This window comes from Diorhabda carinulata, chromosome 8, assembly GCF_026250575.1.
Source record: "Diorhabda carinulata isolate Delta chromosome 8, icDioCari1.1, whole genome shotgun sequence".
Lineage (NCBI taxonomy): Eukaryota > Metazoa > Arthropoda > Insecta > Coleoptera > Chrysomelidae > Diorhabda > Diorhabda carinulata.
The window spans coordinates 497165-514452 of NC_079467.1; the positions used below are offsets into that span (position 1 = coordinate 497165).

The 17288-nt window shown below is 32.2% G+C and overlaps 3 protein-coding genes across 8 annotated transcripts in view; 2 read left to right on the top strand and 1 right to left on the bottom strand.

Annotated features, from left to right (window-relative positions):
- LOC130897054 (homeobox protein OTX2-A-like) overlaps positions 1-4221 on the top strand; it is a 49347-nt gene extending 45126 nt beyond the window's left edge. For both annotated transcript variants that reach the window (XM_057805563.1, XM_057805565.1), the window contains exons 6-8: positions 1156-1264; positions 1996-2211; positions 3291-4221. In XM_057805563.1, the coding sequence (XP_057661546.1) occupies positions 1156-1264; positions 1996-2211; positions 3291-3371 (406 nt within the window). In that variant the 3' untranslated portion in view covers positions 3372-4221. The remainder of the gene's footprint in view (positions 1-1155; positions 1265-1995; positions 2212-3290) is intronic.
- A 599-nt stretch (positions 4222-4820) lies between these two features.
- Positions 4821-13408, bottom strand: LOC130897166 (KICSTOR complex protein ITFG2-like). 5 transcript variants are annotated; one of them, XM_057805880.1, is made up of 8 exons: positions 12547-12963; positions 11993-12166; positions 10907-11056; positions 9843-10005; positions 7581-7773; positions 6302-6532; positions 6011-6248; positions 4821-5102 (listed from the first exon to the last, which is right to left on the bottom strand). In XM_057805880.1, exons 1-8 carry the CDS (start codon positions 12691-12693, stop codon positions 4914-4916), a joined length of 1485 nt encoding a protein of 494 aa, XP_057661863.1. In that variant the 5' UTR covers positions 12694-12963; the 3' UTR covers positions 4821-4913. The 5 variants fall into 5 exon arrangements, 4 of the variants coding, with proteins under 4 accessions (XP_057661863.1, XP_057661861.1, XP_057661865.1 ...); XM_057805878.1 differs by having other exon boundaries at positions 6302-6535; XM_057805882.1 differs by lacking the exon at positions 10907-11056.
- Positions 13409-13944: 536 nt separating this feature from the next.
- On the top strand, positions 13945-16144 carry LOC130897168 (uncharacterized). The gene is made up of 2 exons (XM_057805883.1): positions 13945-14496; positions 15079-16144. The coding sequence occupies exons 1-2, from the start codon at positions 14083-14085 to the stop codon at positions 15634-15636; spliced, it is 972 nt and encodes a 323-aa protein (XP_057661866.1). The 5' UTR covers positions 13945-14082; the 3' UTR covers positions 15637-16144.
- Positions 16145-17288: the final 1144 nt, after the last annotated feature.

Here is a 17288-nt window from a genome sequence, read left to right on the forward strand (position 1 = left end):
ATTTTTCATCACGTCATAATTAATATGAGGTAGACACATGCTAGAAACTATCAAGTTTGTGTGCTTACATTAGAACCATGAATTCGAAAGAATATCAAAATGGATTGTGTGGAACAACGCTCGGTAATTAAATAGTCACATTTACCCCAATGCAAGTTCGCAAAGATTTTACGGATACATGAAAAGTAGTATCGTTTAGCATCGACGTTTGGGATGCTAAAGTTGCGACTTTAGTAGATTACCTGCAGCATTGAGTCACAGTTATAGGTGCTTATTACGTCAATTTAGTTTCAAAATTACGTGGAGCGTTAAAAGAAAAACGGAGTGGGAAGTTGTGTAGAGGTTCTTTCGTATCATAATAATATCCGTAATAGCCCAGGCAGCATCCAAAATTAGTTGAGTTGAGCATCCACCATATTTGGTTCTAATCTTTATATAGACTGCAGAAGCTCTGACAACTGCTTTCAAATTAGTTATGTCTGGGTAAAATTGCCATAACTGCAAACATTCTATTTCTATCGCACCAAGATGTCAATTTTTTATTGCAAAAATTAGAGTTCATCCTTTTTTTTTTGTATCCTTAAAATATTCTCGTAGAGTAGCCAAATACAGAATAGTCTAAAACACTTAAGAGTCCTCTACAAGATTCGATAATTGCGGAAAGAAGTCTCGTTGAACTTTGTATAAATATTTTGAACTGACACAATCTGAGTATCTTATATATGAAGTATGAATATATAAATTTATGTGTATATCGTTTTTATATCAATCGATCACGTGTTACTGTGCTCTGTCAAATTTAGGTTATAATTGTAGGTTTGTTTCAAACTAGTTCTTGGAACGGTTATTAGAAGACATAATGTCTGCGCAATCTCCGACTATGCCCGGTTTTTTTAACAATATTTGCTATCCACCAAGTATTGAAAAGACCACAAACGGTTGGAACACAAAACACTAAATCGTCGTCGTTTCTTGGCTGAAAAGTTGTTCTCTATTATATAAAAATACTTGATCTTTTTTCTTTTCTCGAAAAAGAGCTAGTTTTTTTATTTTCGCCAATATTCACTCCAAATCAACATCTTAAAACTGTTGTGAACTTATAGTTTTGAAAAAAGACATTTATTGTGATATTATCTTTAATTATTTTCTTTCCAGTTCATCGGGAAGTCCACCTTCTGTACCTACAGCGCTACACCTTAGAGACAGTCCGAACTACGTCAAATCTCAGCTACTTCCAACATGTGGCAGCACTAGTTCACCAACGGTAATCTATAGTTAGTCTGAACTACTAATTTCCTTTATAAAATAACGACGAATCTAAATTTAATTGATGGCGTGTAATTTAAATTATTTGAAAGTTACATATTGCCATGTTAGAACTAATAAATTTTCAAATTCATGTTTTTGTTTATAATATTTCTCAAAACTTCATATTTTTAAAATACATTTATAAAAGTCGTTTGACATGGTGCAAGAAATTGCATGGAATTTTTTGCAAGGTCAAAATATTGCACGTCACACGTCACTTGTCATTGCATCAATGCTGCCACTAACAAAAATTCAATTGGTGAATTAAACAGTAACTAGATTTCTCCCTAGAATTGCGCGCATTTAAAAATGGCACCAAACCGATGATATTGTAAGTGCGAGATGTTGCATGAAAAAATCAGCTGAACTTCATGCGCGCATGCTTTTAATCAAGAAATATTGCACCTGGCATAGCATTGCATGGCTTTAAAGCGACCCAGAACTTTGTACTCAAGGAAGTGAAGATTCTAGTTTCTATCGCCCTAATCAATCTTTACACTCCAATTGTTCCACATCATTTAAGCTTTTTAATCCGTCATAAGATATTTATCGCTTATGTTTTCTCCAAAAAGAGAAAAGAAACTGAAATAACGCATTAGTGCATACAGTGCACAAGACTTTTGATTTGATAATTTTGAATAGTGATTTTTTGGAAAAGAGACTTATAACTGTGTTTTATATTTTTAGATTCCAAGCTCCACTTATACCAACTCGGCAAATTCCAGTATATGGTCTCCAGCGTCTATAGATTCGTTTTCTTTAGATCAACATAGATGGTGTACGTCTACGCAACCTTCAGTATTAAGTAGTACCAATTCGTCAACTAACTGTTATAATAATTACTCGTACTATTCTAATATGGAATATTTAAGTTCAACACCGATGAATCATTCACAATTTGTAGTAAGTATAACATTGAAATCGATCAATCTAAATTTTGGGTACAGATCAATGGTGGATTTACACCATAAAAGGCTTGAACCACACAGTAACCCTTTACTCCATCCTCTCTTAGAACCCCCAGCTGATAGAAGACTCCAAAGGTACTGTGCAGAAATATTTCTGCGCCAATTTGGAAATGTGGATAAACTACGTGGTGTTTCTTGTCGTATCACTGAATCGTTTCCGTTGATATATCGGACCATTCATAGAAGATTTAAGACACTCTTAATAATTATGACGTTGTTAACATACGACAGACATCTTAATAATTAGGAAATAGATTCAAAAGTCATCAAATAACTTTAATGAAACTGGATGTTGATTTTAGTATTTGATGCTGAAGTAAACTGTCACCATATACGTGAACAATATTTATAAAAGTTTTGTTACTTTTTTACATCGCCTTCTAGTTTTACTTTTACGCCATTGCTTGTAAGGAACTCCAACATACTCATGTACAAGCTTTCTTCTTTTCAAGAAATCTTTATGTCCTCCTTTTATCCATTTTTTCCACTATTTGCTACTTCATTCATCTGCTCGATTGTTTTTCCTTGTCTTCCTAATATTACTTGTTGTTGGTTGTTCTTCATTGTCTTATATCTTTTTGCTTGTGTCACTTTTCTTATTAAACTTTGTGGCGTTTCTCTCTTTATGTGTCCTTACCAGTTATTCAGTTTTCAGTTTGAGCTTTTCTACAATTAATTCATTTCTTATATACCCATCGTCGTTTTTCCTGCTATTTTCCTTAGTCGTTCCATCTCTTCTGAAACTATTCTGTTCAGTGTCTTTTTGTTCATTACCCAAACTATTAACGTGTGTACAGTTATCGAGTTGTATACTCTTATTAAGAGTCTCCTAGATAGTTAAAAGTGGTTGCTTTATGATACCTTCTTTTTTTTATTCACTACTACCCCTTTGCTTTTCTTGATATTTACTTCCATTCTCAGGTGTCTTTGTCTACCTTTTTTCAATTTTCTTGAACGTATCTGCTACGCTTTGTGCGAAATATATAAAATTAATATTTTTCTTTTGATTTATAGGATAATAGTTTGGAAAACAGTTGGTCCAAATCTCGGGACGAAGCGTCGTGGTTATACAACAGTACCTGGGACCGAAAATGAAATATCATCAAGGTCAAAAAACTTGGCAAATATTTCTGAAAAAACCCAAATACTCATCTTCTATCATTTTACAATTATAGAAATAGATATTTTTATTTTAGAATAACGAGATCGATCGATAGATAATGATTCGTTTTTAATTACTTCTATCTATCAGTGAAAAATTAGCTAAACTATAGCTACTTTCCATTTACATCTCAACTCACTCAGTTCCTTTTCAGTCTCACAAGTGAGACTTAACTGAGTTATTACTAGCACAAGCTTAAGACCTTTTGCTTCAATGAGTTTTGTGGGCCGAGATTGAAAGTGAGGTTAAGGACAACACGTTGTCTTGTCATCAAAATAAGCAAGTTCACAATATTAAATTATTGCTCTCTTCTGTATTGAGTCGAGCAGCTTCAGGTCATGCTTGAGAACCGACCAAATCCCGAGCCTCATTTGTAAAAACAGCAGCCTGGATTCCTGGGTATTACCACCCCATTCCAGAATGTTTTCAAGGTCTGTATTGATGGTAGTGATTTCTTATACTTAACAAATTATTATCTGCCGATTGATCTACAAATAATACTCTTAAGTAACGATTTTTAAGTACCTAAAAGTTTAAATGTGCAATGGGAAAATATCCATATCAAAAAAAAAGGTTCTCTACTGTATATACGTCTAAAAACTCTAATTTTCTGACCAATACAATAATTTTATCGAATTTAAATTTTAGGACGTAAAGGCTCTATAATATACTAGTCAAATTTTATGTGCCAATAAAAAAAAAAATGAAAACCAACGAAAATATCTTTAAATAATTTTGTACAGAGTTATGTATAAAGTTTAGAATAAATGTAAATCGAAGATACACGATTCGTTTATTTAATTTCCTTAATTCCCAAACTCTTTTATTGAACTTTACTTCAAGGTGTTTAAAAAAAATTTAGGTTAGGATTGTATTTCACAAAATTCAATTGGTGAAAGAATCGTAGCCTCAGGAACAGTTTGACTTAGTAAACCAGATGATTGAACGCTATCCAATATTTATAATTTTCGGATGAAGCTCATTTGCATCTTAATGGACACGTCAATAAGCCGCTATTGGAGTACAACCAATCCAAAACATAAACATTGATAACCCCTACATACGCCTAAATTGAGAGCATGAGCTGCGATACTTTTTTGGAGATGAAAGTTACAGTGAATTTAGATGTAAGACGTGCCTGAACTGCAGAGGTTTGATGGTTATAACCAAAGAATATGGTTCCATGGTTGCCGTGAGCGAAATTTTTCCCGGCAAATTGATCTTTTGGAAAGGTGATATAAGTTGACTTCCGCGCATTTCCGATTTAACACCTATAGACTTTTGTCTGTGAGGTTATGACAAATTTGAAATTTGAACTTTTTTTGGATTCATCGCATTTGCCGTAAAACGTTTTAACATACAGTGGATAATATTAGACGCTATTTTTTGTTATAATGTAATAATTTATTTAGAATGACAGTTTTTTCTGCAAACTAATGTACTCGATTCCTTTTAATATTAAAAACATTTTTTTTTCAATTTACATTGTATAAAAGATATTCTACAAGTTCCCTTCGTTGTTTCCTATCAAAATTTTCAACAATTTCCAAAGCTTCTTCCGGGTTTTGGTCATCTCTTCTGAAAATTTCACTCATTTTAACAAGATCCGGTACAAATGTTGTACAAGTAAGTTCTTTAATCGGGAGATCGTAATAGATGATAACCTAAAAATATAAACAAATTATTTAGACAATGAATACTTGCAACGGTGGATTAATCACAAGGCTGAGTAGGCTGTTCTCTTCTCAGAAGAAACCTGACTGTGCTTGCATAGTAGCGATAGAAGAGAACGAGCCTACACAAGACCTGGAGAAAGATTCACGTAGTGACGAATGAAAGAAAACGTGGCTTTTGGATTATGTTGCTGGATGATTTGGGCGGGCATTCAAGTCACACTCCAGTTTTTGATTCAATAAAACCTCGGAATGTATTCGAAATCGTCCTCTAACTATCTTCACTCCAGTGTTTAAATCAATATAATTTTGTGGTAATTTCATTCTTTATATTCACTGGTATGTTTTTTTTTTGCTTTTTTTTATTGTGCACACAAAAATTCCTTTTGTTTTAATTAAATTTTGTATCTCGTCCCTTCTTCAATAATTTCCATCTGTGTTCCCGGTACCTTCATCATTTTATTTTTTTTCGTGCAGTTCTACAGCTGCCAGGTTGGGAGTTTCAACCACCAGACTACAAATCCAACTCATTCCAAAAATTGGGAATCGAGAAAACTTAGTCCAGATTTCGAGGAATAACGTCACATCTCTCGTTTTGTAGTAAAAGTAACGAGTTTTCCGGAAAACTCTGTTCTATTATTATTTGTGACAGTTTTCCGGGTGAATTTAATTTCGGATAAAGAAATTGTTTTCGAAAAAAAAACACATTTATCTATGGTTTTTCAGCTCAGATTCATGTGGTGTCGGTGTCAGAGGGTGTAATTTCAAAACAAGCATCCAGGTTACGGTTTTGCAATGGTAGAAGCAAGAGAGTTGAAAATTGAAACCAGGTTAAAGAAAATTTGATTTGATTTTATCGAAACGTGGTGGTATTTTTCATTTTTTCGAGATGTACTTACAGTATTTTTGAAATTTACATAAACAAAGCAAGTAACATCGGGCGCATTTAGATTAATATTATAGTATCCGCTATGGAAAGCTTGAACAGCTTCACCTAAATGAAACCTAACGGAATTTTTCGCTTGGTCTAGAATGTACGTTTCACCGTCCCAAGAACAAGCAACTATATCATCCGATCCATTTCCTGTTACGTCTAATTTTGTTAAAGCGAAAAGTTGATGGTCCACTGCTATCGCCCTTAAAAAAAATCTCACTAGATCTGGTAACGAAGTAAATCCCTTCAATCTTACCATAGAATTACTTCATCTTGAACCAGCATAATGGTGCCATCGAGAGTTGCTAAAGCGTAAGGTTTTCCTTTGGCAGTAGAACCTTCCTGGGATGCCTCAAAATTTTCGACATTATTATACTGGGAACATTGAAGATCTCCCAGAATTTCAGTAGATATATTTTGATTTCGCATCCGAGATATTCCAAGAAATTGATAATCAATGGAACTAGAAATATTTTCGGTAGTAGAACTGCTAAAAATTGAAACAGAATATATAACAACCCTTAAGTAGTTGAGACAATACCAAAAATAAACCGGAAGGGATTATCTGCCTTTTGGAGTGGTTAAAGTGTATAAAAAATTCTTACGATTCCTGGAAAATGAGTTTTTCTTTGCAGCAATTTCGTTATCAAACTGTTTTGGCAGGAGGGTTGCCAATAAAACATAATTGAATCGAAATGATCAGAAAAATATGTTGGCGAAACGTCTCCTGGGGTGTAACTGGACCTCAGAAAATTTTGCGAGAAATATTAACCCTGAGTCCGTGATTTTTCGATTCTTGGCTTTCTATATTTTGAAAAATCACGGACTCGGGGAGGAACAGTCCCGCCAACATTTTTTTCTGGTAAGTTTGAATAAAATTTTGATTGGTTTAGTTCGAAGAAATCGGAAAAGCACAGAAAATCGATGATTTTCTTTGCTTTTGCATATATTTCAACCAGTAAAGCATTTTTCCCGTCAAAAAGAATTTGTTAATCAAATCTATGATCAAATATCGTTCTATGAACAGAAATCAAAAAATTTTTTTGGAAAATTTGATTTTCCCAATAAAAACTCAATGAGAACTCTAGGAGTTTTCCACGAATCGTGAGTACTTTCTATACTCTTTGAGTATACAAAATCGCGGAAGAAACTTCGGTCTAAAAGTGTAAAAAGGAAAAAAATGCAGTAAAGTAAGACTAAAGAACCACAAAAAAATCAACTTGAAATGTGTTGTTGAGAAAAAAGACAAAGAAAATATGGGGATATGGGGAAACAATCCAAAACATGCCATGTCAAAAAAATTGATACGCAGATGAAAAATAGAAAACAAGAAAAGAGATAAAATATAAATTATATTGTATGTTTCTTGTTGAACCAGGGATTCAATTGCGATTTCTAAGGAAATTAATAAATCTTGAAATGAAAATATCGCTGTAGAGAGTGGGCTATATCGTTATTTTGAAAGATTAAATACATTGACCTAATTGAAAACTGAAAAAACGTTTTAAACTTTTGCAAATGTAAAATTAGTTTACCTGCTCGAATTACTACGAATTGAACTTTCCAAACATTCTTCTGCTGTTATATCATCGAACTGACATTTGATTCTCATGAAAGTTCCTCCTGGTTGAGCAATTAGTATTGATGGTGTTCCATCTAACGCATGGTGTAAAGTTATGGACCCTATTTGATTGGCGCACTCCCATTTATTCACCGCCACAAATTTTCCTTAGAGAATATATCAATGAGAAAATAAATAATGATGAGTTGTATAGAAATTTTTTGTATCTCAAACATCTCCTTCTACTAGGGAGAGAAACTCTCCTTAGTGGTTACTGAAGGAAAAAGAATCGAATTACTTTTTAGACAATTCAAGTTATAGTTGTCAACATCACCGCAAATCCGCTGGTTAAGTGTTGAGCTGGGAGCAATATGTCCAATTATGAATTAGCTGTGGCAGCTTCAGAAAATCTTGGAGCTCTTTTTGAGACCCAAAAGCTACAGACTACGCTTCTAATCTTTCTACAAGGCTTAGATTCGACTTCGACTTATAGGCTATCCAGAATTGACCAGAAACTTGGAGAGCTTAGACCATAGAAGAAAGGTCGCTGATCTGATTTTGTTTCACTGATACTACCACAGCAGATGCTCTGAGCTATCCAATATAATTCAATCTAGAATGGAAGCTACAACCTACAGAAGTTCAAGATCAATATCGACAGGCATCACTACATGGCAAGCACCTTTCACAAAAAAAATTATCATTACAACATGTTTATATTGAAAAGTCAGAAAAGAGAAGAGGAATATAATATAGAGAAGACAAAAAGTTCATAGATAACAAAGAAAAAAAAACAATAATAGAGATCTAAGAAGAAGAAGAAGGAAGACAAAAAAGGAAAAATGACAAAAAGGAATCTACTAGATGCAACAAATGGAAAACGGTAAAGATCAAAAGAAAAGAATAAGAACAATGGTAGAAGCAGAAAGACTTATAAATGAAGAAAAAAGGAAGCGAGAAAATACAAAAAAGTAAACAAAAACGGCAAATGACGAAACACAGTAAAATATGAAACGATAGATAACAACAAAGATCCAAGGAGCAGTATAATGACAAAATGTGAAATATGAAATGTGAAATACACAAAGAAATAACGAAGACATACTATAATAGAAGACACATAAAATGGAAGAAAACTGATGAGAGATAAAAAGAAAAACTACAACATTCAATAGAAAGCATTGGAAAACGACAAATATAATGAAAGAAATTGTTAAAAAATTTATTAAAGAAACAACAAAAGACGAAAACGTTCATAGATGATCAAAAAGAAGAAATAAACATGACAAAGAATAACGAAGAAAGATAAAACGAACAAAAAATTGATGGATGACGATAAAATAGAATCAACTGATGACAAAAATAATATGAATTTACAAAGGATAGAAAGATAAAGAAGTTAACATTGGAAAAGACAAATATGATGTTGAAAATTGATAAAAAATTTATTAAAAAATAACAATAGACGAAAACGTTCATTGATAATTAAACAGAAACAAATATATATTAAAAAGGATAACGAAGAAAGACAAAACGAGCAAAAAATGAAGGATGACAATAAAATAGAATCAAGTGATGCCAAAAATAATATGAAACTACAAAGGATAGAAAGATAAAGAAGTCAACATTAGAAAACGACATTATATATAAGACACTCTCTATCATATCAGTCAAAGTTAACAAAGTTTTTATCCACCAATCGGTGGGTTGTTTAAAGTTCAAAAGGTTATAATAGAGCCCTAAGCTCAATGACAATATTCTGCACCTAATCAGCTACCACTACCCCAACAAACCAAGAATCAATACCTACAAAAAGATATTAAACTTTTCAAATTCATATGTCATACCAGATCCAGATTTTCATCGGCTTGCACCAGTCGAAGAAAGATTAATATATTTTTATTATTACTTTTTCCAAATTAACAAAAAATCTAGTTCGTTTATCAAAATTATCCCCTTTTATTGTGATATATTTTTAGTTGTTCAACTTTTTTATTCCATCTTTCTTCTGGAAAAATAAATCATATTAGGTTGAATAGACAGATCTGGTCTATAAAGTGGCTGGAATATTAATTATGATGTTCACGTTTTGACTGTTTTTTAAAATTGTGAGGATCGCAGAAAACGAAGACAATCAAATCGAACTAATTAAATTTTTTATATAACTGGCAGTCCAGAGTACATAGAACCATATACAAAAGATGAAATTACTTGATTAACTATTAAAATAACATACCTAATATTTTATGAGAAGGATCGAATTGACCAGATATTCCACTTATATTCAATGGAGACAAATTTTGATTTGAGATCCATTTGTAAGATCTAACAACGCGATCAGTGAGTCCTAGCACCATCTCCACATTACCATCACCATCAATATCTCCAATTACTATATCCTGTAATAAGAGTTTATTAAGCTACTGTGTCATTTTGGGAGGTAGTCCAGTGCTGGTCCCTTTCTCTTTTTTATTTAAATAAAAACGCCACAAGAGATGAATGTAAAAAAGCGAAAACTAAACGATTTGTCGTGTTTGTTTTTTGAAAAAGCGAAAAGCCCAAAACTACAAATGTATATTAGTATTGTTACGAACAAGTTCATAAAATGGTTCCCTAGTCCAGCTCTCTCCAGCTACTACGGAATTTTAACAATTCGGCGAATTCGCGCGGCGCTTTTCGCACATTTTTTATAAATGGCGGATCTCGTTTGATTTTTATTTGTATATAATTTTTTTTAATATCAGGCTGTTTATTTACATTATTTCTTCTGTTTCTTTTTGTTCTAGAGCTTTGTAGAATTTTATTTAGGTATATAAATGATTTGTGTGAACGCAGTTAGTAAGTTTTAAATAAATTGTTATTAATTAGAATAGAAATGAGCTAGTAAATGAATATAGCGATTTCTATTTAATTATTTTTTTTTTCGTAGTTTTAAAGATTCCAAATCCTATTTTGTTGAACATCTTCTATGTAATTTCTTTGAGTGACTGAAACAATATGTCCGTTTTCCTAATTTCCACTCAGTTACCGGATCCGCATTGAATTTTTAGCTACTAACTCAGCTATAACGACTGACACCATTAGAAAGATTAATTTCTTACCAATCAAAACCATATACTCATATATCGGGGAAACTCCGATGTTATTTGTAGCCAAAAAATTTATCTATGGTTCCCATAACAACCCACGTTAAAGAAGAATTCTTCTCAGATTTCTTTAGATTTCGATCGATACAGTGTTTATATCTCTTATCAATCACAAATAAAAAAAAACATAATATGAAGCTATAAGTACTATAACCTTTGTATTCGCAGGAATCCTTTGTTCATGGATACAAATAAGTTCAGCCTTCACCTTTTTATAGGCCGGTGATGGAGTAGAAGACACATCAACATTTCTAAAAGCTTCAGTACCCTCAGATACAGATAAAGACTGAAGTGGACCATCGACCTAAAGGATAATCATGGTGTTTATTTCAAGTCTATAGGATTAGTATTAACAAAATTACGAAGTTTATAAGTACAGTAAACTCCCGGTTAACCGAGCCTGTCATTCAAAAATAACAAACATAAATATGGCTGTTGCTAGGTCGAGCTGTCATGTCGAGGGAGGGGGAAGATGACACATTCTAGACTCAGTTCGCTCTGAACCCAGTTGGTGTTAGTCGCATTGGCGCTAATTGTGGTTATATTGGTGTGTTTATGTTTGCATACTTTTTCCACAGAAATTCTTATGCGCATGCGTCAATCATAACTTTTCACACATAGATAGATCTTGATGACATCTATCGAACAAAGTTATCCATGGTTCGATATCTGTTGGCCTTCCTGAGACAATGGCCACTGCCGATATTTCCGGAAGTAAATGTTGTTAAGAGTTGTTATTAAACTATTGGACAATAGTGAATCTATCAAAAAGGTGGCTGCTGATTTGGGGAAGTCACTGTTGGCGATTGGAGACGAAAACGTGAAGAAATCGAAAAATATGTCAACAGAAGTTTGGATATATTTTATACCGCTCGATATGCGTTCCAAATAGGCAACTACGTCATCAGCGCCGATTGTGTAAGACACCGACGAGCCTGTTTGACAAAATGCTACTGGCTAGAGTAACTAGTCGATATAGTGACGACAAAAATTGATTTGTTGGTAAAAATGGAGCGAGGCTTTTTTCGTGGTACTTCAGACATCTTCCCCCAAATAAATTACCTAGTTATTTTGTCGCAAATAATGATTTTTTGACTGTTAAATCCGCAGCGAGAGCCCGAGAGGACTCTAAATACGTCGTGCGATCCATAGGACCGCTCTGAGCTGTGGGAAAAGTTCAGTTGTGAGTACAAGGGCTCAACGTGTTAAGCATAAAAGATTTTCAATATATCCCACTTACTTCTTCTACTGCTTGGTCCGTATTATTTGATGATGTTTCTGGATAAGCGTATAGGTAACACCAACCATCAGCAGTTATAATTATCAATACATTTTGATTCTGATTCATAATATCTCCAACAGCTACACAACTTATGAAATTCAGTTTAGAAATAGTTTGTATTTTTTCTTCACCCTAAAAATGAAACGCCCAAGGTACTTGCATTCGTAAATCTAGTCAAAACTTGAAATTTCAAAATAAAATTATTCATCTTCCACTTCAACTGTAGGCAGAATTAGGTGTGATAGAACTATCCAATCAGGACATTATTTCACTTCTAAACAAAAATATTTTTTATTCGAATGGCTCTGAGCAATATTTTCAAAATTTTCTGTTAAGTAGAATCATTAGTTGCTAAGTTATCGTCTTCAGAGACTGAAGGTAAACTGAAACCTAATCACTTGACTTGACCTGTTTTATACTAAAATAAATCTAATTTTTTTTCAATATTTTGGAAATGTGGCAAGCTCTTCATTTTATTCTCTAGAATATCTCCCCCTTTTTGTTATACATACTTTAAATATTGATACAACACCATTTTGATTTCCTACAATTAATTCATTATATCCATCATTATCAATATCTCCTAAAGTCAAAGCTTTCCTTGCTATATTGCCAGTAAATTCAAATTCTATTCTCTTTATAAATGTAACAGCTCTCATTTTTGGTACTAAACAATTCCTATAATACTCCTTTTACTTATGGAACGTTTCAAATTTAAAGGTTTCCTAGATTCGGGAATTAAGGGCTGAATAAACTGCCACCTTGAAGGAGGCCACACTATACAAGTTGCTTTGGCAGTAATAAGACCTAGAGATACTGGACCGAAATTATTTGAGTCCATAGAGTGACCTGTATGGTCACCTTCTATCCAACAATGTCCCTCTGGGATTCGGACAATATCCTTTTTGTATCGCAATGTTGCTATTACATCACCTAAAAATATGGAAGTGGTAATATTGCTGTAAAAAATATCCAATAAATACATACCTTCTAATCCTATTACCCTTTTAATAATCTTTTGCGAAGGATCTTTAGGTGATATTAACGAGATAATATCTCCACGTTCGATTTCATATCCTTTAACTGCCCACCTATTTAAATATACATAATCTCTTTTATTCTTATCAGGATTTAATGCTGGTTGCATGGAAATTCCATCCACTCTAGCTATATAACCAAAGATATCTACAATTGTAATACCCACTGGAATTCCATATAAAACACTTTTTAAAAAATTTGGAATTTTCATTTATTGTTTTTTACAAGATAACCTCAAATTTTGATAAGCTTAAGGATGACATTTGTTTATGCTTATACTCATCTGTAGATGGCTCTATTAAAATCATAGATGTAGTCAAGAGCGTCTTTTCATGTTCAAACCATAGATTTAGTCAAAATTCCAGATTCATACTTATCAGGTAAATAAATGTGTTTAGCTGATAGATTGTTTCCTTGAATTTTAATCATTATCTGCTGCAATTTAAAAAAAAACAATTTGAGCACGTTATCGATCACATTCGTGCACAATATTTCGGAAGCCTAGCAATTTATCTGCTACATTCATACTTTACTTTTTATCTAAGCCAGCGCCATTCTGGAAGGTTTTGAATTAGGTTAGGTTAGGTTAGGTACCATCCATACGTGAAAAAACTTTGGAAGCTGATAGCAATCTCGTCACAATTAGGATCAGTTGATTAAGGATCATAGTTTCCGAATAATTTTAAAGGAAAATGGTAACAGGATTCTTGAATATAATTGCAATTATTTTCTTAAAAATATAGAGCTACAGGGAAAGCTTATATCTTCTTCAACATAATTTTTGTTCAAATGTAGTTTTAAGAAATATTGCATGGATTGTCAGGCAATTCATTACCTTCGTTCACTCGCGAAAAAATGGTTTGAAGCTACGACATACGATTAGATTCAAATGAAATTTGTGAAACAAGTAGTTGGGTCTTTTGAACGTTATATTTAAAGCACAAAATCGTTTAATATGCTTCTCATATCTTTGGTCGATATTTTATTCCCTTGTATAAGCTATACTGAAAATGGCTGAAGATAAAGCGAAAGAAGATTTTGGTCACATTTTGACTAAATTAAACCGAAGGTTCGAAGTTCAACTTGTGAAATGGGAGGCAGATTCGAAAATTTTTGATATCAAAATAAGAACACAAATACCAAAAGACAACGAAGACTTCAACACGTTATGCGATGAATGGGTAGATTTATTTTCACAAATTACGGATACCGTTTGGGCCAAAAAGACTTCAAATACTGGACCAAAAATCAGATTTAGAAAATTATATCAATGTTGGACCGGAGAAGGGAAAATAATAAAAAAGGAGTTATTATTTGATCGTACTAGGTGCAAAGGAAGTTTAGATTTGAAAGTTTTGTCAGACAATCCTCTCTCGAAGAGAAAAAGTAAACACGTCAGAAATGGAATGAATCTAGTAATTAAAGTAAGTAACTTTCAATACACATATATATATATATATATAATATATATATATATATATATATATATATATATATATATATATATATATATATATATATATATATATATATATATATCTGGAATTAGGTTCTCAATTAATATAGTTTTATTTATCACCTGAATTATTTTCTTACTATATATAAATATAAGTTTTTTTGTTTGTTATATGACGATTAATTTTGAATTTGCTTAACAAGGAATCAAATGTTACAGTAGAAGAATAGATATAAATAAACAGTTGAAATATAATTTTTTCGTAATGAAAAATCATTTTGTTTCCCTCTTCAAATATATTATTGTTAGATGGGACTTTAGAAGAATTTCATAATGGAAATTTTGGAACTTATTTTGCAGATTCTGTCCTGGTAAATGAACTCCAAAAAATATAATATTAAGTTTACATTCTCATTTAAGTTTAATTAAACTTAGAATTGAAATAAAATTGTTAACAAATATTGAAATTCTTTGAAATAGATTTGTAACTAGAAATTGTACTTAAATTTCAATTATTGAGTATTAAATGATATTCAATATACTTTTGTAGGCAACTTTTCAACATCTACACTCTGTGGATACATCAGCTACAAATGCGTTTTTTGTACATCAGTGCTGCCCTCAACAAAATATTCCTCCACCTCCTATTCAGCCCAATATTAGACTTCCTCAACTAGTAGCGAATATGTTAAATAACGGACCCGAAGTATCTAGAAAAGCAGCTGAAAAAGCTGAAAAAATAATGGCAAAACTCAATGAAACAAATTCCTTAAATCCCGAAACTCCAAGCCAACTCATAGTAAACTACGAGGGAAATATTCAACAACAAAAAACCCAGCAGCCTATTTGTATTGAGGTAGTAGGTAATACTACCACCTTTGATCAGGCGGAACCCGTAAAATTAGAATCTCAGTTAAATGATCAGCATTACACCCAGTATGTTGTTAATGCCCCACAATTTGACGTAACCGATCAAGTTCTGATGTATCAGCCTTTTTTATTAGATGTACCACAATTTATTTCATTAACCACCCCAAATTTAGCACCGCAATATTTGCATCTACCTCCAAAAGTTGATATTAAGAATCACAGTGGATCTGCTTTGTAAACAGTGACTGGATATGTTGTGCAATTTATTTTTTATATTTATATGTGGAAAGATGAAGAGGAAAATGGAGAACAGAATATAAATAATGATATTAGTTAGATATTAGTCCACGAGATAAAATTTTTAAAAAAATGAATACTGGAACAAAAATATTAAATATTAATTTAAACACAGTTCTACCACAAGCAGTAACAAATCCAGCTCTTGAGCGTCGTGTCTCAGGGTTGTTCGCAGAATCCGAATCAGTGAAGTACTTTAACACCAGGGCTACACCTCCACAATACAAAAGACCATAATGTGAAGTATTTAAAGATCCATTTTATGGCTTCCCAGTCAGATACTTTTGGACAATCCAACACCTCTGAAACTATACTGACAGTGTATGATAAGTCTGGATGAGTAGTCATAGTTAGGGCTGGGCAACCTACAGAAGATATTTAGAAGTAATATTCCGATATTGAATTATGTTGAAATAATTATTAAGAAAATAAATTTTTTAATCGTTTAATTGATTATTATATTATTTGATTATTTTAACGATTATATGACAAATAGTGTGTATGCCATAGGCGCGAAACTTTTTAACGACCTCAAGATTATTTTGCCTTGGCCGTTTTAAAATGGCTTCAATAACTCGGTGCGTGTACATCGCATGTCCATGTATTCAACTCCCAACAATTCACAGTTGGCATAAATCTGGGCCCATAATTTTATAATTAAAAACAACTACATGTGCAAATAATAAATAGTTACAGAAACGTTTCCATAAAATTCTGGTATTGAATTTTTCACGGGTGGTTATTATTCTAATAACAAAAAAGAATCATTCATTCTGAATTACAACTTTAACTATAACTTGGAAGGAATTTCGTCAATAATATTAGAGATTATTTGATTTGTGTATACATATTGTTTTATTATTATTTTATTATGTCACCATTGTTTCCCCAATGGTGACATAATTAACACGTTGGTGGCTATTATTGTCATTAGTTTATCATTGTCAATGAATCATTTGATTTTTGTAAGGTTTTATCAATAATTACATACCTAGTTTGGAAAGTGATACATTTAGCATTCGTTACTGTTTTGCACGAGTGCTGAAACGAGTTGTGTACACTTTTTTTCCCATGATAATTTAAAAAATTCTTCAAAAAAACTTATTTTTTAAATAAGAAAGTCAATTAAACAATATCACACATGTGTTGAAAAGTACATAAACACGTGTGCTGAAAAGTTAAAAAATGTTACAAAATATTATTTATTTTGTAATAGTAGAGATGAAACAAAAATGAATAGAATGATTATGAAATAATTTATAACTAAAGAACAGAAAAATAATCAATAGAACAATAAATGTTTTGTAACTATATTAGACACCTAACAAGAACTAAATAATTATCAATGATTTTGTTTCACTCTTTTCTGAGACGTTATAAAAGTTAAATGTAAAGTTGTTATTATAACAATTACTTAAATGCAGTGGATTTTGTAATATTGCATTATTGGTGGTATTTGTTGCCTCTTGTTGATTTATAGATGAAGCACACAAACTTTCATTGTTTTTGGGTTGTGCAGTGTCAGTACGTTGTACAGCATTTTGTTCAATACTATATTCAATGTTTCTATTTGCAACTTCTTTGTTTAATGTG